We start from the raw sequence: 26,791 nt of genomic DNA on the forward strand, positions 1-26,791 counted from the left end.
ACTGAACTCCAGGAGGAACATTTCCCATCAACCCCCACCCTCTTGTCTTCTTTCAGCTAGCCAATGTCTGATTCAAAATGCTAAATCAACCTCAATCCCGAAACTCCGTATTTTGTGCATTAGTCTACCTTGGGAAACCATATCAAATTACTTACTGAAATCCATATACACCACGTACACCACTTTACCCTTATCTACCTGTTTGGTCACCATCTCAAAGAACTCAATCAGGTTTGTGGGGCATGGCCTATCCTTCACAAAACTGTATTGACTATCCCTAAACACTTACTCCTTTCTAGACGATCCAGATGTGGATTGGAGGGTGGCAAATGTTATTCCCACGGTTCTATGCTCTAATTTCCTCTCATCTTAATTTTTCTCCTAATTAATTAAACTTGTTGTCATTCTCAGCAGTCCTTCATAATCTGTCCAGTCATCTGACTAACTGAGGTTTGATGCTTTCTTGACTTCTTAGTTAACCACTGAAGGTGGGTCCTTCCCTCAGAATTAAAGTAGGTACAGTATATTCTGGAAGATCCCCCTTAAATATGCCACTGCCAATCTAATATCCCATTTCAGCTAACTCCACTTTGATGTTGTTAAAGTTTCCTTCAATGTGTTTCGTCACATCCTCAAGGAAGTCAATAAGGCTTGTGAGGAATGACCTGCCCCTCACAAAGACATATTGACTATCTCTAATCAAGCTATGCTTTTCCAAATAATCATAAATCCTGTCTCTCAGAATCCTCTCCAATAATCTGCCCACCATGACATAAGACTGACTGGTCAGTAATTCCCAGGACTATCCCTATTCCCTTTCTTGAACAAGTGAATAACATTTGTCACCCTCCAAATATCTGGAACTACTCCAGTGGACAGTGACGATGCAAAGATAATCACCAAAGGCACAGCAATCTCTTCCCTTGCTTCCTGTGGTAACCTCGGGTATATCCCGTCTGGCCCAGGGGACTTATCTATCCTTATGTTTTCCAGCATTTCCAGCACATTCTCCTTCTTAACATCAACCTGTTTGGGCAGATCAGCCTGTTTCACAAACGACAAGGTCCCTCTCAGTCGTGAATACTGAAGCAAAGTATTCCTTAAGGACCTCCCCTACCCCCTCGAATTCCAGGCATAAATTCCCTCCACTATCCCTGATCGCCCCTACCCTGACTCTGGCCATTCTCCTGTTCCTCACAAGTGTAGAATGCCTTAGGGTTTTCCTTAATCCTACCCACTAAAGCTTTCTCATGCCTCCTTCTAGCTCTCCTAAGTCCATTCGTCAGTTCCTTCCTGGCTACCTTGTAACCCGCTAGAGCCCTGTCTGATCCTTGCTTCCTCAACCTTAAGGAGAAAGTGAGGACTGCAGATGCTGGAGATCAGAGCTTAAAAATGTGTTGCTGGAAAAGTGCAGCAGGTCAGGCAGCATCAAAGGCACAGGAGAAAGCCCTCAAGAAGAGCTTATGCCCGAAACATCGATTCTCCTGCTCCTTTGATGCTGCCTGACCTGCTGCGCTTTCCCAGCAATACATTTTAAAGCAACTTCCTCAATCTTAAGTAAGCTTCCTTCTTCCTCTTGACCAGATGTTCCACATCCCTGGTCATCCAAGGTTCTTTCATCCTACCATCCTTTCCTTGTCTCAGTGGGACAAACTGTCCAGCGCTACCAGCAAGTGCTCCCTAAATAACCTCCACATTTCTATCGTGCATTCCCCTGAGAACATCTGTTCCAAATTTATGCTCCACAAATCCTGTCTAATAGCATTGCAATTCCCACTCCCCCAATTACTTTCCCATACCATCTGCTCCTATCCCTCTTCACGACTACAGTAAAGGTCAGGGAGATGTGATCACTGTCAACAAAATGCTCCCCCACCGAGAGATCAGACACCTGGCCTGGCTCATTGCCAAGTACCAAACCCAATATGGCCTCCCCTCTATTCAGCCTATCTACACGTTGAATCAGGAATCCTTCCTGGACACACCTGACAAAATCTGCTCCATCCAAACTATTTAAACTAAGGAGGTTCCAATCAACTTTAGGGATGTTTAAGTCACATATGACAACAACTGAGCTGAAAATGTGTTGCTGGAAAAGCGCAGGTCAGGCTTATGCCCGAAACGTCGATTCTCCTGTTCCTTGGATGCTGCCTGACATGCTGCGCTTTTCCAGCAACACATTTTCAGCTCTGATCTCCAGCATCTGCAGTCCTCACTTTCTCCTATGGCGACAACCCTGTTATTCCTGCATCTTTCTCATTGGGGCTGTTCTCATTGGAGAAGAGAAGGTTTAGGGGAGATCTGATAGAAGTGTATAAGATGATTAGGGGTTTAGATAGGGTAGATACTAAGAACCTTTTACCGCTAATGGAGTCAGGTGTTACTAGGGGACATAGCTTTAAATTAAGGGGTGGTAGGTATAGGACAGATGTTAGGGGTAGATTCTTCACACAGCGGGTTGTGAGTTCATGGAATGCCCTGCCCGTATCAGTGGTGAACTCTCCTTCTTTATGGTCATTTAAGCGGGCATTGGATAGGCATTTGGAAGTTATTGGGCTAGTATAGGTTAGGTAGGATTCGGTCGGCGCAACATCGAGGGCCGAAGGGCCTGTACTGCGCTGTATCCTTCTATGTTCTATGTTCTTTCCAGACTCTGCCTCCTAAGCTGTCCTCTGTGTCTGTTGCTATGGGGGCGGGGGGGGGGGGGGGGGGGGGGGGGGGGGGGGGGGGGGGTGTGTGTGTGTGTGTGGTGGTGGTGGTTGTCTGTAGAAAACTCCCAATAAGGTGACTGCTCCTTTCCTATTTCTGCCTTCCACCCACACTGACTCTGTAAACAAACCCTCCTCGACGACCTCCCTTTCTGTAGCTGTGATACTATCCCTGATGAGCAATGCCACTCCTCCACCTCTTTTATCTCCCTCCCTATTCCTTCTGAAACATCTCAACCCCGAACATCCAACAACCATTCCTGTCCCGGTGATATCCAGGTACTGATCCATGCTCTAAGTTCATCACCTTTGTTCCTGACACCACTTGTGTTAAACTAGACAAGTCAACCCATCACACTGACTGCAACTTTGCCCTATCACCTGTCTATCCTTCCTCACAGACTTACTGCACGCTGTATCTGCCTGTTCACCAGCTACCCCATCCTCTGATCAGCAGCTCCGGTTCCCACCCCCTCCCCCCACCAATCTGGTTTAAACCCTTCCCAGGAGCTTTAGCAAACCTCCTGCCCAGGATAATGATACCCCTCCTTGTACAGGTCCCACCTTCTCCAGAAGGTATCCCAATGATCCACATATCTGAAGCCCTCCCCTCTACACCAGCCCTGCAGCCACATGTTCAGATGCACGTGCTCTCTGTTCCCAGCCTCACCAGCTTGTGGCACCGGTAACAATCCTGGGGTTACTACTCTGCTAGACATGCCCTTTAGCTTCCAGCCTAACTCCCTATGTTCATTTTTCAGGTCCTCATCCCTTTCCTGAGCTATGTCATTGGTACTGATGTATACCATGACTTATGCCTGCTCACTCTCCCCCTTAGGCATCCTGTCAACTCAGTCGAGACATCCCTGACCCTGACACCCAGGAGGCAACACACCACCCGGGAATCTTGTTCACAGCCACACAGAATCTCCAGTCTGTTCCTCTCCTATTCTCCCCCCTTCCCTTCCCTTCTCAGCCACAGACTCAATGGCAGACACTTGGCCGCTGTGGTTTTCCCCTGATAGTTCATTCCCACCACCCCATAGTATCCAAAGCGGGATACTTACTTATTATTGATGGGAACAGCCATAGGGGATCCCTGTACCGTCTGCCTATTCCCTTTCCCTCTCCTGACGGTCACCCAGCTACCTTCGTCCTGTAACTTAGGAGTGACTACCTCCCTATAACTCCTCTTTATCACCCCCTCAGCCTCCCGAATAATCTGAACTTCATCCAGCTCCAGCTCCCTAACGTGGTCTGGGAGGAGCTGGAGTTGGTGCACTTCTCGCAGATGAAGTCAGCAGGAACACCAGCGGTGACCCTTACCTCCCACATTCTGCAGGAGGAACATGCAACTGCCCTCGTCACCATCCTGTCTGCTCTAAATTAACAAGAGATTAAAAAACTAGCTAGCAATGTAATTAGATAGAACATTTTTTGATATTTAAAAGATGAAAAGAGCAAGTGAAGTGAGTGTTAGCCGTCCAGGGAGTAAGAATTGGGAGTTAAGAAGATAATAAGGAAATGGTGGATAAAATGAACAAGCATTTTGTTTCTGTCTTCACTATGGAGAATATAAAACCATCCAATTCCCACTTGTACTTTCTACATTTCCATGAATGGCCTCTTCCTGTTCCTGAGCAGCTGAGAGATTTGGGAAAAGGATGAGGTCAGTTAGGGGTTGTTCACATGTGGCTGGGAGTCTAGATTGCTGTAGGAACAAGTCACCATTTATTAACCACAACCGTCGTAGAGACACAAACCTTTCTGAAACTTAGCAGGGCTGCAAGGTGCAGACTGGGCCTTGGACTGGCTGGAATGGGAACGGTGTTGAGTACTGAACGAATGTGGACATCCCAACCTCTCCTTGGTGTTTACAGTGACTGGAAACACACCCTCTACTGAACCTGTTTGTTCTGATAATGTGACAGAATGATCTGGAAAACATAGAAAGTTCAACAGAAAACTTCATTCCAACATTTGCCTGTAGGGAAACTCCTAACAGAAACTTACAGCAACCAACATGCATTTACATACCACCATTAATGTTCAGAAACAGACCAAGGATTTCTCCAGAGCAATTCTGAACCACTAAGCCACATGAGGAGGTAACAGACCCAGAGTTTGGTCAATGAGGCAGCTTTTGAAGATCTCAACAGAAACGGGAGTGTGGGAGACACGCACAGAGGGTGAGGGAGGGAAATCCCAAGCTCAGAGTCTACGCTCGTGAAAACACCACCACTGATGGCAATATGATGGAAACCGAGAGGATGAGGAGGGTGCCCAAGAGAGTTCAGAGGGTTGAGAAGCATGAGGAGTTAATTAAAGATTCATGTTTGTTATTTATCGGGTTAATGACAGTAACTTGCACATCACCAATGGCTCAACTTGGAGGGAGGGATTTATGGAGATCTCCCTAACTTATTGACAGCCCACGCTGATTGTCAACTAGACATCCTTTTTTTTAAAGATTAGATTACTTACAGTGTGGAAACAGGCCCTTCGGCCTAACAAGTCCACACCGACCCTCCAAAGAGCTACCCACCCAGACCCATTCCCCTACATTTACCCCTTCACCTAACACTACGGGCAATTTAGCATGGCCAATTCACCTAACTTGCACATTTTTGGACTGTGGGAGGAAACCAGAGCACCCGGAGGAAACCCACGCAGACACAGGGAGAATGTGCAAACTTCACACAGACAGTTGCCCGAGGTGGGAAAGAACATCCATGGCTCCCACAGAAAAATGAGCGATCAGAGGTTAATGAAAAGTTTTGATTGGTTGGAGTATGAAACTAATGTGAACAATCGAGCTCATAGAGACAAATGTACAACACAGAAACAGACCCTTCAGTCCAACTCATTCATGTCGACCAGATATCCTAAACTGATCTAGTCCCACCTGCCAGCACTTGGTCCATATCCCTCCAAACCCTTCCTATTCATACATCCCTCCAAATGCCTTTTAAATGTTGTAATTGTACCAGCCTCCACCACTTCCTCTGGCAGCTCATTCCATACACGTACCACCCTCTGTGTGAAAACATTGCCGCTTAGGTCTCTTTTATATCTTTCCATTCTCATCCTAAACCTATGTCCTCTAGTTCTGGACTCCCCCACCCCAGGGAAAAGTCTTTGTCTATTCACTCTATCCATGCCCCTCATGATTTTATAAACCTCTATAAGGTCACCCCTCAGTCTCTGACACTCCATGTAAAACTGCCCCAGTGTATTCAGCCTCTCCCTGTAGCTCAAATCCTCCAATCCTGGCAACATCCTTGTAAATCTTTCTGAATTCTTTCAAGTTTCACAACATCCTTCCTATAACAGGGAGGCAGAATTGAAAGCAATATTGCAACAGTGGCCTAACCAATGTCTGTACAGCTGCAACATGACCTCCCAACTCCTGTACTCAATACTCTGACCAATAAAGGAAAGCATACCAAATGCCTTCTTCACTATCCTAGCTACCTGTGACTCCACTTTGAAGGAGCTATGAACCTGCACTCCAAGGTCTCTTTGTTCAGCAACACTCCCGAGGACCTTAAGTGTATAAGTCCTGCTAAGATTTGCCTTTCCAAAATGCAATGCATTTATCTAACTCCATCAGCCACTCCTCAGCCCATTGGCCCATCTGAGCAAGATCCCGGTGTAATCTGAGGTAACCCTCTTGGCTGTCCACTACATCTCTCCAATTTTGGTGTCATCTGCAAACTTATTAACCATTCCTCCCATATTCACATTCAAATCATTTATATAAATGACAAAAAACAGTGGACCCAGCATCGATCCTTGTGGGACACCACTGGTCACAGGCCTCCAGTCTGAAAACCTGCCCTCCACCACCACCCTCTGTCTCCTCACATTGAGCCAGTTCTGGGGCTCAGCAATCACTTTCCTTGCTTCCCAGAGTTCTAGGGTACGCCTCATCAGGTCCTGGGGATTTATCCACTTTTAGTTCTAGAGAGAAAGAGAAAAGGAGTCCGTTTTTGCTTTTTGGATGGGCGGGGTGGGAAGAGGTGAGGGAAGGGGAACAGAGTGTCTGTTCCAAGTCTTCAGTCAATGCAATGCTTGTGATGTTACCAACACATGGCACTGTGCCACACTCACCATCTGCCTGGTTCTGATGGACAGGCCCAACCCATTTGAACGCTGGTTTCCGGCCCTTTTCTTCAGTCACATGAACTTTCTTGATGAGTCCCAAACTGGTCAACACGTTGGCAATGTCGTACAGTCTACGGATCTTAGCTGGGAAGGAAAACAAATGGGAAAGGTAGGTAAACATTTTAATAGGAATCAATTATCACCTTATTGAGATCAGAATTTGGCATTGGTGGGGGAGGGGTCTGGAATTCCCACAGGTCTGCCTGTGTGTCAGACAAAAGTCACTGCTTTTCTTTCAACCAAAGAGTTGTTTGATAAAATGGGAAAAGGTATTGCTGAGGAAAAAGGGCATCTTGTTAAAGCACTGTGAGTGGCAGTGATCAGAACACCTCACAGGATTACTATTTAACCAACATTTGTGCTGAGTGGAAGAGTCCTGACTTGTTGGCGAATGGACTCGGATTGTTAGGGACATTGCTCTAGGGGGATGCATCCAGTAAAGAAAGTTAACTGCCAGGCTTTACATTTTAACAAAGGCAAACAGACTCTGATTGGTGGAGGCATTGCCCTGAGGAACGAATCACAAAATGGCCGCCAGCTACTTGGTTGAATTGAACCGGCTATAGTGTGTTTATGTTCTGTCTGGAGTGTACAGGGCCCTTTGTATTAATGAACGCAGCTTCCAGAACACACAGTGCACCGCACAGAACTCAAGACACAATTTCAATTCAGTTGTCAGTTTAATTCTTCATACTCTCAGGAAAATGTTACTGACTTGCAGAATCACATCTAAATGTTGGACACCGTGCTGTGATACCCACTTGAGGAGGTCACACACATCTACACTGCAACAACAGGTCACAACAACTTACAGCTGATACCACAGAGAGTCAGTATCCACCCAAAATACAGGGGAAGACACCAGCAACAAACCAGAACATCGAGTGTGTCGGGGGCAGAGGTGAGTGCTGTGGCCATCAGTAAACAGCAGGTGCTGGAGAAACTGAAGGTGGATAAATCACCCAGCCCAGATGGACTACACCCCCAGAGTTCAGAAGGAGGTTGCTGAGGGGATTGTAGGGGCATTGGTGGGGATCTTTCAGGAATCACTGGTATCAGGGAGGGTCCCACAGGACTGCAAATGGCTAATGTAACCGCCCTGTTTAAGAAGGGAGGGAGGCAGAAGACAGGAAACTATAGATCGGTTAGCCTGGCCTCAGTCATTGGTAAGATTTTAGAGTCCATTATTAAGGATGAGATTGTGGAGTACTTGGAAGTATATGCTAAAATAGGGCGGAGTCAGTCGGGCTTTGTTCAGGGGAGGTTCTGCCTTGTATATCTATTAGAATTCTTTGAGGAGGTAATGAGTAAGTTAGACAAAGGAGAGCCACTGGATGTGATGTATTTGGATTTCCAGAAGGCCTTTGATAAGGTGCTGCACATGAAGCTGCTAAATAAGATGAGCCCTTGGTGTTAGCGGTAAGCGAGTGGTGTAGATAGGGGATTGGCTAACTGGTGATAGGCAGAGGGTGGGGAAACTGGGATGGCAGCTTTCAAGGTGGCAGCTGGTGACTAGTGGAGTTCCACAGGGGCCAGTGTTGGGGTCACAACTATTCACGTTATACACCAATGACCTGGACAAAGGAAATTAGGGCATTGTTGCTCCATTTACAGATGACACAAAGATGGGCGGAAGGACAGGGTGTACTGAGGAAGTAGGGAGGTTACAAAAAGACTTGGACAGGTGAGGAGATTGGGCAAAGAAATGGCAGATGGAAAGCAATGGGGGAAAGTGTTTGGTTACGCACTTTGGTAGGAAGAATAAAAGGCTTACACTAATTTTTAAACATGGAAATGTTTTGGAAATCTGAAGCATAAACAGACTTAGGTGTCCTAGCTGGGGATTTTCTTCAGGTTAACCTGCAGGTTCATTTGGCAGTTAGGAAGGCAAATGCAATGTTAACATTCATTTCAAGAGAGTTAGAATACAAGAGCGGGGATGTCCTGTTCAGACTATGTAAGGTTCTGGTCAGACCACACTTGCAATATTGAGAGCAGTTTTGGACCCAGTATCTAAGGAAGGATGTGCCAGCATTGGAGGGGGACCAAGGGGTTTACAAGGATGATCTTACCATGGTATCCTTGCTGAATAAACATTTTTGTCGGGTTCCATAAGAAACGTGCCCTGAATGGGATGACAGCTAACCTGCTTCCTCTTGATTATTCCCAACATGTCCCAAAAACCAGCAAATCGCATCATCCAATGGCCCCACGCTGTTTGTGACCAGTATGACACTAACTGTACCCAACAGGCTGAGTGTGCAAAGCCCACAGCACAGCGTCCAACATCCGATGTGATTCTGAAACTGGATACATCACGGATACACTCACGGGAAGGTGAATCTAATACTCGAGGTTAAGAATTGAGAGTGTGATAGTGTTGAACTCAGACTCCATGGCACTACAGCCTGGTCACCAATAACAACGTCAGCTGGAGTTTACCAATCAAATAGGAGGACAAAGGACAAACATGAGCTCCCTCCAGAGGAAGAGATGGGAACAGCAGCAGCCTTGGTCATCTCACATCATCCCACACATCAGAAAGATCGACACAGCTGCTCTCTCCCAAGGGCTACGTCAGGGACCCTTTCAGACTGGAGCTCACATTTTCACGAATCTCTACTCCATCAACATTGCCACAATATGGAGAGTAATATCATGGAAACAGGATGGAGAGATCTGACAGGACATTCAGTGAGTGCTCTCGTTGGCTGAGCTATCTAGAACATGGGTACTGAAAATCAGGATAAAGGGTTGATCATTTTGGACTGAGAGGAGGAGAGATCTTTTCACTCAGAGGGTAGTGAATGCTTGAAATTCTCTAGCCCAGACAGGAGTGGACAGTCAGTCAGTTAATGTGATCGAGAGAGAAGATAGATCTTTGGTGAAGTATTAAAAAAAAATCAAGGGACATGTGGGGAAATGAAGTCAAGGTCAATCAGCTTCGGAGAAAGGGAGAAAGACAGAGAGTTAGTGTTTAAACCCCATTCGCACGTGGCAATGGCAAGTGTTAATGGAGAACATTCAAAGTAGTTAATCTCCGATTTCAGAGTGCTCACTTTGAACTGTGTGTGTCACACACACACACACACACACACACACACACACACAATCTCAGGGACAGACACGTAGAACCTGTAGTACAACTCAACCAACATTTAATGTAAATTGAAAACAGAAATTGCTGGAAAGAGAACAGGACAAAATGAAAAAGATTTAGACAGAATGTAGACTGAGGAGCTAAATATGGACATGAAAACTACAGGAAAAAGTTCCACCACAGAGCCAAAGAGACGTAAAGCATGGAAACAGACCCTTTGGTTCAACCCGTCCATGCTGACCAGATATCCTAAATTAATCTGGTCCCATTTGCCAGCATTTGGCCCACATCCCTCTAAACCCTTCCTATTCATGTTTCCATCCAGATGCCTTTTAAATGTTGTAATTGTACCAGCCTCCACCACTTCCTCTGGCAGCTCATTCCATACACACACCACCTTCTGTGTGAAAATGTTGCCCCTTACGAACCTTTTAAATCTTTACTCTCTCACCCTAAACCTATGCCCTCTAGTTTCGGACTCCCTCATCCCAGGGAAAAGCCCTACCCATGCCCCTCATGATTTTATAAACCTCTTATAACGTCATCCCTTAGCCTCTGATGCTCCAGGGAAAATAGTCCCAGCCAATTCAACCTCTCCCTGTAGCTCAAACTCTCCAATCCTGGCAACATCCTTGTAATTTTTTTCTGAACCCTTTTAAGTTTCACAACATCTTTCCGATAGAAAGGAGACCAGAATTGCATACAATGTTCCAAAAGTGACCTAACCCATGTCCTATACAGCTGCAACATGACCTCCCAACTCCTGTACTCAATCTGATTGAAGATTTGTAGCTCGGGTATCCGTTGTTGTGGTTCTGCTCGCCGAGCTGGAAGTTTTTGCTGCAAACGTTTCGTTCCCTGGCTAGGGAACATCATCAGTGCTGTTGGAGCCTCGTGTGAAGCGCTGCTTTGATGTTTCTTCCGGTATTTATATTGGTTTGTTCTTGCCGCTTCCGGGTGTCAGTTTCAGCTGCAGTGATTTGTATGTGGGGTCCAGGTCGATGTGTCTGTTGATGGATGTTCTTGCCGTTTCCGGGTGTCAGTTTCAGCTGCAGTGGTTTGTATATGGTGTCCTGTACTCAATAATCTGACCAATAAAGGAAAGCATACCAAATGCCTTCTTCACTATCCTAACTACCTGCAAATCCACTTTCAAGGAGCTATGAACCTGCACTCCATGGTCTCTCTGTTCAGCAACACTCCCTAGGACCTTACCATTAAATGTGTAAGTCCTCCTCTAATTGCCTTTCCAAAATGCAGCACCTCACATTTATCTAATTTAAAGTCCATCTACCACTTCTCAGTCCATTGACCCATCTGATCCTGTTGTAATCTGAGGAAACCCTTCTCTGTCCACTACACCTCCAATCTTGGTGTCATCTGCAAACTTACTAACTATACCTCCTATTCTCACATCCAAATCATTTGTATAAACGACAAAAAGTAGAGGGCCCAGCACCGATCCTTGTGGCACTCCACTGGTCACAGGCCTCCAATCTGAAAAACAACCCTCCACCACCACCCTCTGTCTTCTACCTTTGAGCCAGTTCTGTATCCAAACGGCGAGTTCTCCCTGTATTCCAGGTGATCGGGAAGCTGACAGATAACAATGAAAATACTCACCAGGTCTGACGGTATCTTTAGATAGAGAAAAACAGCGTTAATATTCCAGCACAATGATCACCCATCATTTTAATTGGTAACTCAATTTCTCTCTCTGATGTTGGTGAATGTTTTCCACAATGCTTTACTTCTGATTTCCAGTGAGTGAGTAGAAGTTTGTGTTTGTTTCACTTACTTTTAAACTTGCTGTTATCAGCTGAGTCCTGCTGACTCTCTTCAATCAGGACTTTAGCAGCAATATCAAGAGCCACCGTTTTTGGTTCTGATACAAGGAAAAGCATCACAAATTTCTCTGTCATGATGCGCAGAGACTTGTCCTTTCTGCTATTCAGCAAAGCTGAAAGAGAGAAAAAAAAAGTGTGAACACAAGGTAAACAAAAGCCTCAACTCATTCAGATTTGGTATGTTGTCCAATAGGAGAAAAGATATTTATATAAATTCCATTGGAGAGAGGAGAGTGAAGTTGATTTGATTTTCTTCAGGTGCCGTTCACTGCAGAGCCAGCAGAGAGCAGCAGAACACAGCCTGAGAGACAGTGTCCTCTGTAGATGGGTTGGTGTTTGTACAATGTGTGCAGGAGGGTTTCCTGACACAATATGTAGACAGGCCAACCAGAGGTGAGGCTATACTGGATTTGGTTCTGGGTAACGAACCAGACCAGGTGTGAGAATTGGAGGTAGGTGAGCACTATGGGGACAGTGACTGCAATTCGGTGACTTTTACTCCAGTGATGGAGAGGGATAAGTGTGCACTACAGGGCAAGAGTTATAGCTGGGGGCAGGGAAATTATGATGCGGTGAGGCATGACTTAGGATGCGTGGATTGGAAAAGTAGGCTTCAAGAGAAGGGTGCAATCGATATGTGGAGCTTGTTCAAGGAGCAACTATTGAGTGTCGTTGATAAGTATGTACCTGTCAGGCAGGGAGGAAAGGGTCTTGTGAGGGAGCCGTGGTTTAATAAGGAATTGGAATCCCTTGTTAAAGGGAAGAGGGCGGCCTATGTAAAGATGAGGCGTGAAGGTTCAGTTGGGGCGATTGAGAGTTATAAGGTAGCCAGGAAGGATCTAAAGAGAGAGCTAAGAGCAGCAAGGAGGGGACATGAAAAGTCCTTGGTTGGTAGGATTAGGGAAAACCCAAAGGCTTTCTATAGGTATGTCAGGAATAAAAGAATGACTAGGGTAGGAATAGGTCCCATCAAGGATAGTAGTGGGAAGTTGCGTGTGGAGGCTGAAGAGATTAGCCTTGATTTTTATGTCCTCGTTGTCTACAGGAATAGTGCCAGAAGACTGGAGGATAGCAAATGTGGTTTCCTTGTTCAAGAAGGGGAGTAGGGATAACCCTAGCAACTATAGGCTGGTGAGTCTCACTTCTGTTGTGGACAAAGTCTTAGAATTGTAAGGGATAGTATTTATGAACATCTGGATAGGAATAATGTGATCAAGGATAGTCAGCATGGTTTTGTGAAGGGCAGGTCGTGCCTCACAAACCTTATTGAATTCTTTGAGAAGGTGACTAAGGAGGAGGTGGACAAGGGTAAAGCGGTAGATGTGGTGTATATGGATTTTAGTAAGGCGTTTGATAAGGTTCCCCATGGAAGGCTACTGCAAAAAATACAGAGGTATGGCATTGAGGGGGAGCTGGAGGTTTAGATTAGGAATTGGCTGGCTGGAAGAAGACAGAGGGTAGTAGTTGATGGTAAAGGTTCATCTTGGAGTGCAGTTACTAGCGGTGTTCCACAAGGATCTGTTTTGGGACCATTGCTGTTTGTCATTTTTATAAATGACCTGGAGGAAGGGCTAGAAGGTTGGGTGAGCAAGTTTGCGGATGATACGAAAGTCGGTGGAGTTGTTGACAGTGAGGAAGGATGTGGCAGGTTACAGCGGGATATAGATAAGCTGCAGAGCTGGGCAGAAAGGTGGCAAATAGAGTTCAATGTAGGTAAGTGTGAAGTGATTCACTTTGGTAAGAGTAACAAGAAGATGGAGTACTGGGCTAATGGTCGAATACTTGGTAGTGTGGATGAGCAGAGGGATCTTGGTATCCATGTACATAGATCTCTGAAAGTTGCCACCCAGGTAAATAGTGCTGTGAAGAAGGCATATGGCGTACTGGCTTTTATTGGTAGAGGAATTGAGTTCCAGAGTCCTGAGGTCATGTTGCAGTTGTATAAGACTCTGGTGCGGCCGCATCTGGAGTATTGTGTGCAGTTTTGGTCGCCATACTATAGGAAGGATGTGGAGGCATTGGAACGGGTGCAGAGGAGGTTTACCAGGATGTTGCCTGGTATGGTAGGAAGATTGTATGAGGAAAGGCTGAGGCACTTGGGGCTGTTCTCATTGGAGAAAAGAAGGTTTAGGGGTGACTTGATAGAGGTGTACAAGATTATCAGGGATTTAGATAGGGTTGACCATGAGAACCTTTTTCCACGTATGGAGTCAGCTATTACGAGGGGGCATAGCTTTAAATTAAGGGGTGGTAGGTATAGGACAGATGTTAGGGGTAAATTCTTTACTCAGCGAGTCGTGAGTTCATGGAATGCCCTGCCAGTAGCAATGGTGGACTCTCCCTCGTTATGGGCATTTAAACGGGCATTGGATAGGCATATGGAGGATAGTGGGCTAGTGTAGGTTAGGTGGGCTTGGGTCGGCGCAACATCAAGGGCCAAAGGGCCTGTACTGCGCTGTATTTTTCTATGTTCTATGAATGCTCAATACCAGCTGGCACCTTGAGACATCATAAACACCGGGGGCTCTGAGTAACCACGGACACTTGGTGAGATTAATTTCATTGGCCCAAATTATTCAACTGCAGTATAGGAAACGCAGCAGCCATTTTGTGCACAGCAGGATCCCAAAACCCAGCTGTAAGATAACAAGCTGAATGATTTGTTTTAATGGCAGCTGCTGCTGGAAGTATTCAGGAAGGCAGGTACTGGCTGTACCCAGAGAGAATCGAAGGGGAGTGTGGAACTGAAGTGGACCATCGCCATTCTTGCAAATGATGGTGCAGGCTCAAAAGGCCAACTTCCACAAATTGTTCAGTGACTATGAATGTATTGACTGAATACAGCATTCGTGCTGGTGTGGTCAGAGGGTGCAGACAAAATGGTTTTCAGATCGCGCCAGCGCACATCAATCTTACCCGATTTATTCTCCACCTCCACAGGCTGCGATTCCTTGTTCAGCTCCTGGTTGCAGCTCCATCGTTCTTGGGCACTCGCTCCCTTCTCCATTTCCTCAGAGTCCAGCTCCTTGTGGTGGGCGAGAGCCAGCTGCCTGGCATAGCCATGCTGTTCCCCCCTCCTCTTTAACGTGGACAGGGTTTGTTCGAGCCCTAACATGCCATGCCAGGAATACTGGTTCTTCGCCATCCGGCTGACCAGCTGAAGAGACTCCAAGACATTTACAATGTCGTAAATCCGTCTGCGTTCCACTCCTGTGGAAGAAAAATTCAACCCTTCGCAGTGAGACAAGCCACACTCTGGTCCTGTATTCACAGTGAAGCTGTTCAGCTGCTGCTGATGTCATCGCTGCAAACAGGGCAGTAAACTCAGGAGAGATGGACTGCTACAGGGTTAAACACAAACCTACAAAATCAACAGCTCACTGTTCACCTCAGCATTGACAAACTGAGTGCAGCAGCAGCCCTGTGTCTGTACAGTTGCCGCAGATACACTGTACTCTAGCCTACTGACCGTGATAGAAGTTAACAATGGCTAACTAACAACTGGGCACTAAAAATGCAGGGTGTGGAGTCTAAATCTTCTAGCTGTGGAAACATTGGGAGAGATTTTAAAAAGCGTATTTGGTTTTTCTTCCTCATCCTCTGTTCCTAATACAATATTAAATTGCCCCCAATTCTACTTTAAAAGAATTATATTTACGTAGCACCATTCATAACTTCAGGATATCCTAAACAACTAGAGGGTCAACCTTAAGGCTTTACTAACTTACAAGACGCATGGGTACAGTCGATAGTCAGAGGCTTTATCCTAGGGTTGATGTTTCAATTACAAGGGGCACAGGTTCAAGGTGGGAGGGGGAAAGTTGAAGGGAGATGTGCGAGGGAAGTTTTTCATTCAGAGAGGGGTAGGAGCCTGGAACACAGTGCCAGAAGAGGTGGGAGAATCAGGCATTTTGGTGACATTTAAGAGGCATCTGGATGGTTACATGAATAGGGAGGGAACAGAGGGAGATGGGTTTTTTACTTTAGTTAGAGCATGATGATCAGCACAGGCTTGGAGGGCCGAAGGGCCTGTTCCTGTGTTGGACTTCCCTTTTGTTGTTTTGTTTGTCTTTTCCCCAGAGTAGCAATGTCAATGATGTGTGTGCGTGTGCACGTGTGTGCGCGCGTGTTTAAAGGAGATGTGAGAGGCAGGTTTGTTTTTAAAAACACAGAGGGTGTAAGTGCCTGGAGTGCACTGGGGAAGAGGCGATGGAGATGGATACAATGGCAATGTTTTAGAGGCATCTTGACAGTGAGATGAATAGGCAGGGAATACAGGGATACAGATCACACAGAGGCAAAAGATTTTTAGTTTAGAATGGCATCACATCTTGGCACAGTCTTGATGGGCCAAAAGGCCAGTCCCTGTACTGTTCCAATTAGATTAGAATCCCTACAGTGTGGAATCAGACCCTTTGGCCCAACAAGTCCAATACTGATCCTCTGAACAGCAACCCACCCAGACACATTCTCTTCTGACTAATGCACAACTTTGGAGTGTGGGAGGAAACCGGAGTACCCAGAGAAAACCCGCACTGACACAGGGAGAATGTGCAAACTCCACACAGACAGTCGCCTGAGGTGGGAATTGAACCCAGGGCCATGGTGCTGGGAGTTGCGGTGCTAACCACTGCGCTGCCCTTTGTACGCAGCCAATAAGACACTTGAGACAGTCACTACTGGATTATACTCAACTCATTCAGTACACAACAGCAACAAGACAGTGACTGAGCCAATTGGTTTCGAGTGATCCTGTTTTATAAGGATAAACATTGGTGCATGTCCTGTGATGGTTTCAGTTCTTGCACTCAATTTCCCAATCCTTCATCTCACCTCCTTGTTCACTCAAACCTCAGATACCCACTTGCTCTGACTACAGCCATCACTCACATTCTGCTTGGAGCTGAAAGACAGGGATAAATCTAACACTGGGCTCTCTACACCTTTACCAGCATGTAAGCCCTCCCCCCCCCCCCCAACCATTACACACTTACCAAGGTCAGTTGCCACTTCATCCAGGGAAATTTCTGTTTTCTCAGATGACACAGGATGATTCGGATAACGTGCCAGGAATTTCTGGCAAAGAAGCCCCAGACTTTTTTGTTTCCTGCTTGGCCGTTGTTGTTCCAATTCGTCAGTGGCGGCTTCAGTGATCGAGTCGAGCTGGATGTGAAATAAAGAACCCTTTTGTATTTTACATAATCCTCTCCAACTGCTGGTCAGGAACACCTCTGGACAGTCACACACTCCCAACGCCAAATTAAAAAAGATCTTTGATCAAAATCTCGAGAGGAATCCAAATTCAGGCCAGCTCAGTTGGCTGGTTTGGAATTCAGAGTGATGTCAACACCACGGGTTCAATTCCTGCACCAGCTGAGGTCACCATAAAAGTCTCTTTTTCCCAATCTCTCCCCTTATGAGGTGTGGTGACCCCTCGGTTAAACCCCGTATCTGTTGTCTCCCTCTCTGAGAGAGCTATCGTATCCTAACCTTGTGTGTTTCATACATTACAACATTCAGATCTCCCTAGGCTGCACCTTTTGTGTGTCTCTCTCCATTTAAATATTAGTCTGCCTTTCGATTCTTCCAACCAACATAGAACATCGAACAACACAGCACAGAACAGGCCCTTCAGCCCACGATGTTGTGCCAAACATTTGTCCTAGCTTAAGCACCTATCCATGTACCTATTCAATTGCCGCTTAAAGGTCACCAATGATTCTGACTCTGCCACTCCCACAGGCAGCGCATTCCATGCCCCCCCCCCACTCTCTGGGTAAAGAACCTATCCCTGACATCCCCCCCATACCTTCCATCCTTCACCTTAAATTTGTAACATCCTTGACACCCTTGTCACACTCTGTTGTACCCGGGGAAATAGTCTCTGACTGTCTACTCTATCTATTCCCCTGATCATCTTATAAACCTCTATCAAGTCACCCCTCATCCTTCGCCGTTCCAATGAGAAAAGGCCTAGCACTCTCAACCTATCCTCGTACGACCAATTCTCCATTCCAGGCAACATGCTGGTAAATCTCCTCTGCACCATCTCCAAAGCTTCCACATCTTTCCTAAAGTGAGGTGACCAGAACTGCCCACAGTACTCCAAATGTGGCCTTACCAAGGTCCTATACAGCTGCAACATCACCTCACGACTCTTGAATTCAATCCCTCTGCTAATGAACGCTAATACACCATAGGTCTTCTTACAAGCTCTATCCACCCGCGTGGCAACGTTCAAAGAGCTATGAACATAGACCCCAAGATCCCTCTGCTCCTCCACCTGACTAAGAACCCTACCGTTAACCCTGTATTCTGCATTCTTATTTGTTCTTCCAAAATGGACAACCTCACACTTGGCAGGGTTGAACTCCATCTGCCACTCCTCAGCCCAACTCTGCATCATATCTAAGTCCCTTTGCAGCCGACAACAGCCCTCCTCACTATCCACAACTCCACCAATCTTCGTATAGTCTGCAAATTTACTGACCCACCCATCGACTCCCTCTTCCAAGTCATTAATAAAAATTACAAACAGCAGAGGACCCAGAACTGATCCCTGTGGAACTCCACTTGTAACTGGGCTCCAGGCTGAATATTTACCATCAATCACCACTCTCTGACTTCAACCAGTTAGCCAGTTCTCTATCCAACTGGCCAAACTTCCCACTATCCCATGCCTCCTGACTTTCTGCATAAGCCTACCATGGGGAACCTTATCGAATGCCTTACTAAAATCCATGTACACTACATCCACTGCTCTACCCTCATCCACATGCTTGGTCACCTCCTCAAAGAATTCAATAAGACTCGTAAGACAAGACCTACCCCTCACAAATCCGTGCTGGCTGTCCCTAATCAAGCATTGTCTTTCCAGATACTCATAAATCCTATCCCTCAGTACCCTTTCCATTACTTTGCCTACGACCGAAATAAGACTAACTGGCCTGTAATTCCCAGGGTTATCCCTATTCCCTTTTTTGAACAGGGGCACAACATTCGCCACTCTCTAGTCCCCTGGTACCACCCCCGTTGACCGTGAAGATGAAAAGATCATTGCCAACGGTTCTGCAATTTCCTCTCTTGCTTCCCACATAATCCTAGGATATATCCCGTCAGGCCCAGGGGACTTGTCTATCCTCAAGTTGTTCAAAATGCCCAACACATCTTCCTTCCTAACAAGTATCTCCTCTAGCTTACCAGTCCGTTTCACACTCTCCTCTTCAACAATACGGTCCCTCTCATTTGTAAATATTGAAGAAAAGTACTCATTCAAGACCTCTCCTATCTCTTCTGACTCAATACACAGTCTCCCACTACTGTCCTTTATCAGACCTACCCTCGTTCTCATCATTCTCATGTTTCTCACATACGCATAAAAGGCCTTGGGGTTATCTTTGATCCTACCCGCCAAAGATTTTTCACACCCTCTCTTAGCTCTCCTAATCCCTTTCTTCAGCTCCCTCCTGGCTACCCTGTATCCCTCCAACACTGTCTGAACCCTGTTTCCTCAACCTTATGTAAGCTTCCTTCTTCCTCTTTACTAGACATTCAACCTCCCTCGTCAACCAAGGTTCCCTCACACAACCATATCTTTCCTGCCTGACAGGTACATACATATCAAGGACATGTCCTATCTGTTCCTTGAAAAAGTTCCACATTTCAACAACATCCTTCCCTGACAGTCTATGCTCCCAATGTATGCTCCTCAGATCCTGTCTTGCAGCATCGTATTTACCCTTCCCCCATTGTAAAACCTACCCTGTTGCATGCACCTATCTCTCTCCATCTCAGTCCAAAGATGTGCGGGTCAGGTGAATTGGCCATGCTAAATTGCCCATAGTGTTAGGTAAGGGGTAAATGTAGGGGTATGGGTGGGTTGCGCTTCGGCGGGTCGGTGTGGACTTGTTGGGCCGAAGGGCCTGTTTCCACACTAAGTAATCGAATAACCAAGGTGAAAGTCACAGAATTGTGGTCACCATCACCAAAATGCTCACCCACTAACAAGCCCATCACGTGTCCCGGTTCGTTACCGAGTACCAAATCCAATATGGCCTCCCCTCTGGTCGGACAATCTACATATTGAGTTAGAAAAGCTTCCTGGACGCACTGCACAAACACCACCCCGTCCAATCTACTTGATGTAAACCAAGGTGCATGACCTCACACTTCCCTACTCTTAGGCAACCTATCAAAACCCTCTTGCAGATTTCTGTCCTCACAGCACACGCTCCTACCCATGTTTGTATCAGCAGTAAACTTGGATACACCCCCCTTGGCTTCCTCTTCCAATTCATTAGTACTAAATGGGAAATAATCAAAGACTGAGGGTTGATCCTTGTGAAATTCCACTTTGTTAAGGTTCTCAAACTGAAAAAAGCCCATGAATTCTCTCCCTTTGTTGTCTGTGGGTTAACCATTCCTGTCTCCACACCAGTACACGATGCATGGTCAACATTGGGAACTCCGATATCCCTCCTTTCCTGTGACACCTTCTAGAAAATCAAGTACACTACATTGAGCAGTTTCCCCATTATTAACTCTGTTGGCTATATAGAAGCATAGAGTCCCACAGCACACAAACTGCCCCTTCAACTCGACTCTGCTGGTTATATCCTCAAAGAATTTAAGCAAATTTGTCAAACATTATTTCCCTTTCACACAATCATGTTGACTCTGTTGCATAAAGCTTTTCTAGACATTCTGCCTATTTCTTCCTGATTAGATCGGGAGTATTCCATCACTCACTTGACTTGTACCTTGTTGATGGTGGACAGGCTTTGGGGAGTCAGGAGGTGAGTTACTCACTGCAGTATTCCCAGCCTGACCTGTTGTAGCCACTGTGTTTATGGGGATCATCTAGCTGAGTTTCTGGTCAATGGTCACCACCAAGATGTTGATAGTGGGGGATTCACTAATGGTAATATCACTGAATGTTACAAGTCTCTTATTGGTGATGGTCATTGCCTGGCATTTGTGTGGCATGAATGTTACTTGCCACTTGTCAGCCCAAACTTGAATAATGTCCAGATCTAGCTACATTTGAACACGGACTGCTTCAGTATCTGAGGAGTGGTGAATGGAGCTGAACACTGTGCAATCACCAGCGAACATCCCCACTCCTGACCTTATGATGGAGCAAAGGTCATTGATGAAGCAGCTGAAGATGGTTGGGCCTAGGACACTACCCTGAGGAACGGAGAAGGTTATCTGGGAATACAGTGAGATCTTGATCAACTGGGCCAATGGGCTGAGAAATTGCAGATAAAGTTAATTTAAATAAATGCAAGGTATTGCACTTTGATAGGTCCAATCAAGGCAGCTCTTACAGTAAATGGTAGGGATCTGGGGAGTGTTACAGAACAGAGATCTAGAGGTAGGTGTTCATAGCTCCTTGAAAGTGGAGTCACAGGGAGACAGGGTGGTGAAGGCAGCTTTCAGCTCGCTAGCTTTCATCGGTCAGAGAATGGGAGAACTGGAATTGGAACATCTTGTTGTAGCTGGTGCTGTAAGATGCCAGTGGTATAACTGCACTGGAACAACTTGGTGAGAGGAGAGGCATGTTCAGGGGCACGAGTCTTCAGTACTATTACCAGAATGTTGTCGGAGCACACAGCTTTTGCAGTATCCTATGTCTCTAACTGTTTCTTGATAACACGAATTGGCAGAAGTTTGGTACCTGTGATACTGGGGACCACTGGAGGAGATTGAGATGGATCATCCACTCGACACTTACTGTGAAAGCTCCAGCCTTATCTTTTACCCTGATGTGCTGTGCCCCTCCATCATCGAGGGTGGGGATGTTTGTGGAGCCTCCTCCTCCAGTGAGTTGCTTAATTATCCACCACCATTCACGACTGGATGTGGCAGGATTGCAGAGCTTAGATCTGATCCGTTGTTTGTGGGATTGCTTAGCTCAGTCTATCACGTGCTGCTTATGCTGTTTGGTGACAAGTAATCCTGTTTGGTGGCTTCACCAGGTTGACGCCTCACCTTCAGGTATCTCTGATGCTGTCCCTGGCGTGCCCTCCTGCACTCTCCACTGAACCAGTGTTGATCTCCTGGCCTGATGGTAATGGTTGAGTGGGGGATACGCCAGGCCATGAGGTTACAGATTGTGCTGGAGTACAGTTCTGCTGCTGTTGATGGCCCACAGCACCTCATGGATGTCCAGATCTGTTCAAAGTCTGTCCCATTTAGCTGACGGGAAGTAGGTAGGGGGAAAAAATCAAAAATGGGGATTGGGGGGGAATGGAGATGGAGTAGGGAACTGGGAGCGGAAAGGTGCTGACGAATTGAGAAGCAGTTACCTGAATGGCATCAGCGACACTCACGAGCTTGTCGTTTTCGATCTGCCGGAACAGCTCCTTCCTCTTCTCACGGTCCCTGATGTCAGGGCTGGCTGCACTGATCAGCATCTTCAGGTTGGCAGTGGGAGACCAGGGTTCAGGCGATGATTTGTCGTTTGTTTTAACGGGAGTCACCAGATCCTGATCTGGGGTACCGCAGCCCCTCCACGGCACCGTGCTAGGTGTCGAGTCGTTTTTCACCGGTGTTTTCGGCAATGTCTTCTTGGGCTCCACAAAGAGATTTTCCTAAACAGAAACCGAAAATAAAAAGTCACATGATTTAAAACCAGAGACTCCTAACTCACCCGATAAAACTCTGCTGCTGATTAATCACGAACCACTTCACTCCATTAGCTGAAGCTCCTTGGGCTCTTAGCTCTGGATTTCACTGAAACATTTCGCTCTCCCTCCCTCCCCCTCGGATAAGGTTTCAGGCTTCTGTCTGAACAGTGGTGGGCGGGGGTCTTTTACAAAAGAGCATGCCATGCAGCCCCTCAGGTATGCCCTTCCCATCAATAGATATGGATGCATCATGGTCTGACCTCTGCCCAAGTCACTAAGACAGAGGGGAAATTATTCAGGCCTTAAAGGTGCTCCATATGAAACTCCAGCAGCTGTCGCTTTTCAATCTGAAAAAGACCCATTAATCCCAACGCTGTCTGTGTGTCAGCCAGTCATGTGTGTTGGGAAGGGGAGGTGTGTTGTGTGTGTGCACACGCTGTATGGTCCAGTGGTACTCTCTCTACCTGTGGGCCAGGGTTCAGTTACAGAATTGTGTAATAACATCTCTGATGTATCTATACATAACACAGAATAACTTCGATTATCTGAACATCAAATATCCGAATTTCGGATTACACAAATAAGATCTCAAGGTCCCGCAAAAACGTTATCTGAACAATTAGTTTTCCAAACAAAATATTTCCTGCTCATCTGGTTCAGATAATCGTGGTTGTTCTGTATCTAATACATAACCCCCAATATACTGCACATGGGAAGCATAGCAGCCCAGGGGTTAGCACTGCTGCCTCACAGCACCAGGGACCCAGGTTCAATTCCAGCCTTGGGCAACTGTGTGAAGTTTGCACGTTCTCTCTGGATTCTCCAGTTTCTTCCCACAGTGCAAAGGTGTGGATTGGACATGGGAATTTCAGGGTTACAGGAATAGCATGGGGTCTGAGTGAGATGTCCTTCAGAAAGGTTGGTGTGACTCAATGGGCTGAATGGCCTGCTTCTACACTGTAGGGAGTCTATGATTCTACAATACTGAGAACTTCTATCTTGTATGTGGCACCTTATCAAATACCTTCTAATTACACTACACCTACCGGTTCCCCTTTACTGACTCTGCTGGTTATGTCTTCAAAAGAACTCTGGCAAATTTGTCAAATGCCATTTCCATTTCACAAACCACACTGACCTAGTTTGATTGCATTAAGCTTTTCTGAATGGTCTGCTAGTTCTTCTTTAATAATAGCCTTTTCCCCCCTGACAGATATTAGATTAACTGGCCTATAGTTTCCTGGTTCTGTCTGTCTCCCTTCTGAACAGGGCTGTCACGTCAGCCATTTTTGAATCTATTGGAACTCTCCTGGAATCTAGTGAGATCTGGAATATCTTGACCATTGATTAGATTAGATTAGATTCCTTACAGTGTGGAAACAGGCCCTTCGGCCCAACAAGTCTACACTGACACGCACCCACCCAGACCCATTCTCCTACATTTACCCCTTACCTAACACTACGGGTAATTTAGAATGGCCAATTCACCTGACCCGCACAACTTTGGACTGTGGGAGGAAACCGGAGCACCCGGAGGAAACCCACACAGACACGGGGAGAATGTGCAAACTCCACACAGTCAGTCGCCTGAGGCGGGAATTGAACCCGGGTCTCTGGCGCTGTGAGGCAGCAGTGCTAACCACTGTGCCACCGTGCCGCCCATTGTCTTAATCATTTCTGCAGCCACCTCCTTTAAAACCCTTCAGACCAGGCCATCTGGTCCGAGGGACTTGTCCAACTTCAGTCCCATTACTTTATCAATGCATTGTCCCTTGTGAGAAAGTGAGGACTGCAGATGCTGGAGATCATAGCTGAAAATGTATTGCTGGAAAAGTGCAGCAGGTCAGGCAGCATCAAAGGAGCAGGAGAATCGACGTTTTGGGCATAAGCCCTAAGAAATGTCGTTTCTCCTGCTCCTTGGATGCTGCCTGACCTGCTGCACTTTTCCAGTGACACATTTTTCTGCACTGTCCCTTGTGATACAGACCATTACAAAATCTTCCTTCCCATTAGCACCTTGTTTATCTAATATTTTCGGCACCAATGCAAGATATTGGTTTAAATTATCTGCCATTTCCTTGTTCTCCATTATTAATTCCCCATTTTCATTCTCTGAAGATCTCTCTCTCTCACTCACTTTCAGAAACAATTTTTTAAATGATTTTTAAAAAAATGTCATCCACTGCTGCTTCCTTCCAAAATTCCCAACCCTCTGGTGTACCACTAATCTTCACCACTTTGGATAATCTGCTTGGCTGTTTTCGGTAACAATGGATATTTCATCGTGCTTAGAGTCCTTCCTTTTGACCAGGATCAATGTTTGATGAGTGCTCTGGAATATCTGCTTTAACGTCTGCTCCTGCTCATCGCCCGACCTCTCCCTTTATTCCGATGTCTGGCCCACATTAAACATCTTTCTTTACAACTCTGGAATTTCTCATGTCCCGGGTTGAGACACAATTTGCTCTCTCTTGAAAGAAATTTGAAATGCTATCACAATTGTGATCGCTGTCTCCTACGAAGATCCTTAATTACAAAGATCTCTCATTAACTCTACTGCATTATACATCATTCAATCAAAAACAGCCACTTTCCAGGTAGATTCTGTAACACAGCGCTCAAAGGAACAATCCCTGATGCACTGTACAAATTAAACTTCCATGTCACTCTTTCACATCTATTTTGTCAAGTAGTAATGCAGATTAAACTCACCCATGACAAATGCAATGTCTTTTTTTAATGCTGCCATCATTTCCTGGTTTATACTTTATCCTCTAGTGAAGCAACTCTTTCGGTACCTAAATGACTCCTGCGATTAACTTCTTTGTTATTTCCACCCACGGGTCGTTCTACTACAACACACATTTTGTTCATGTGAATTGGCTAACAAGTTTGACAAATTGTGGGCGTGTTTGGATATTGTGAACTTTCTACTTAATGGATACAATGGTTTTCCATTCACGATCTTCCACAGCAGGATTTTCTCTGACAGTTTTCCGTAGCGCGATTCCGCCCAGCGCGAGGTCACAGAGAAACACAACTGTCGCGTTATACCAGAATGCCCTGCACACTGACTCCACATCACAATCTACTGCACCAATATCACTACCCAACACTGCCCTGGGACAGCTCTTTAATAACAAAGCTGTCCCACCTCCTTCCTTTTATGTCTGGAACATCTAATACCTTGAAATATCGTGTTCCCAGTCTTGGTCCCCTGTAACCAGCTCTCTACAACAGAAAGAAATAAGTTTGACTTGATAGCTATTGACATCATCAACTCATCCATCTTCTTCCAAATGCTGCATGCACTTCGTTAAACAAACGGTAACATTGAATTTATTTCCATTGCCACCTGCTTCAGGATCAAATTTCTGCTGCACTGTTCTGTTTATATTTTGTTCATCTTCCTATCACACTTTGATTACCATTTGTCTCTTCACTAGCCTGCACATCTACTCGAGTCTATTTGGATTTTAAAAAAATCTTTCCTTCAATTGAACTCTCCCCTCTATTAGTTTAAAGTCCGAACTGTTATCTGATTCAGCAGGACCCTGACCCCAGCATGGGTCAGTGAAACAGCGGCCTGCCTCAGTATGGATGACAGTGCCCCACAAACTGCAAACAATTTCTCTCCCACCCATCTTCAAGCCACACAATCATTTCTGATATATTCACCCCATGCCAATTTGCATGTGGCTCAGTGAGTAATCTTTATAGTTTTGCTTTTGAATTTAGCTGCTCACAATCCCTCAGCGGAAACACTTTCATCTTCCTCGGTCATTGTTATCAACATCAACCATGACAACTGGACCCTTCCCCACCTACACCAAGAGATGGCCTGAAACATGGCAGCAGCAGACTTGGGGACCCTCAGTCACTGTTGAAGGAAAGAATATTCATTCCTGAATGATAGTCTCTGTTATTGCCACACCAATTCTGTTCTCCCCCAGTTTTAGATTAGATTTGATTCCCTACAGTATGGAAACAGGCCCTTCAGCCCAACAAGTCCACACCGACCCTCCAAGCAGTAGCACACCCAAAACCCATTCCCAACATTTACCCCTGACTAATGCACCTAACCTACACATCTCTGAACACTGTGGGCAATTTAGCATGGCCAATTCACCCTGACCTGCACGTCTTTGAATTGTGGGAGGAAACTGGAGCACCCGGAGGAAACCCACACAGACACGGGGAGAATGTACAAACTCCGCAGTCAGTTGCCCGAGGTTGGAATCGAACCCAGGTCCCTGGCGCTGTGAGGCAGCAGTGCTACCTACTGTTGAAAGATACTCTGTACCATAGTACAGTGGTCAGTTCCCTAGTCCGCCCCAC

At 46.0% G+C, this 26,791-nt stretch overlaps 1 protein-coding gene across 1 annotated transcript in view; it reads right to left on the reverse strand.

Annotated features, from left to right (window-relative positions):
- Positions 1 to 26,791, reverse strand: part of LOC132824599 (transcription factor E2F7-like) — a 47,615-nt gene that overhangs the window by 17,903 nt on the left and 2,921 nt on the right. Inside the window, exons 3-8 of the mRNA XM_060839186.1 lie at positions 22,133 to 22,417; positions 16,817 to 16,985; positions 14,739 to 15,032; positions 11,774 to 11,935; positions 6,822 to 6,959; positions 4,472 to 4,645 (exon numbers count right to left, since the gene is read on the reverse strand). Of these exons, the coding sequence (XP_060695169.1) occupies positions 4,472 to 4,645; positions 6,822 to 6,959; positions 11,774 to 11,935; positions 14,739 to 15,032; positions 16,817 to 16,985; positions 22,133 to 22,417 (1,222 nt within the window). The remainder of the gene's footprint in view (positions 1 to 4,471; positions 4,646 to 6,821; positions 6,960 to 11,773; positions 11,936 to 14,738; positions 15,033 to 16,816; positions 16,986 to 22,132; positions 22,418 to 26,791) is intronic.

Source organism: Hemiscyllium ocellatum, chromosome 19 (assembly GCF_020745735.1).
Source record: "Hemiscyllium ocellatum isolate sHemOce1 chromosome 19, sHemOce1.pat.X.cur, whole genome shotgun sequence".
NCBI lineage: Eukaryota > Metazoa > Chordata > Chondrichthyes > Orectolobiformes > Hemiscylliidae > Hemiscyllium > Hemiscyllium ocellatum.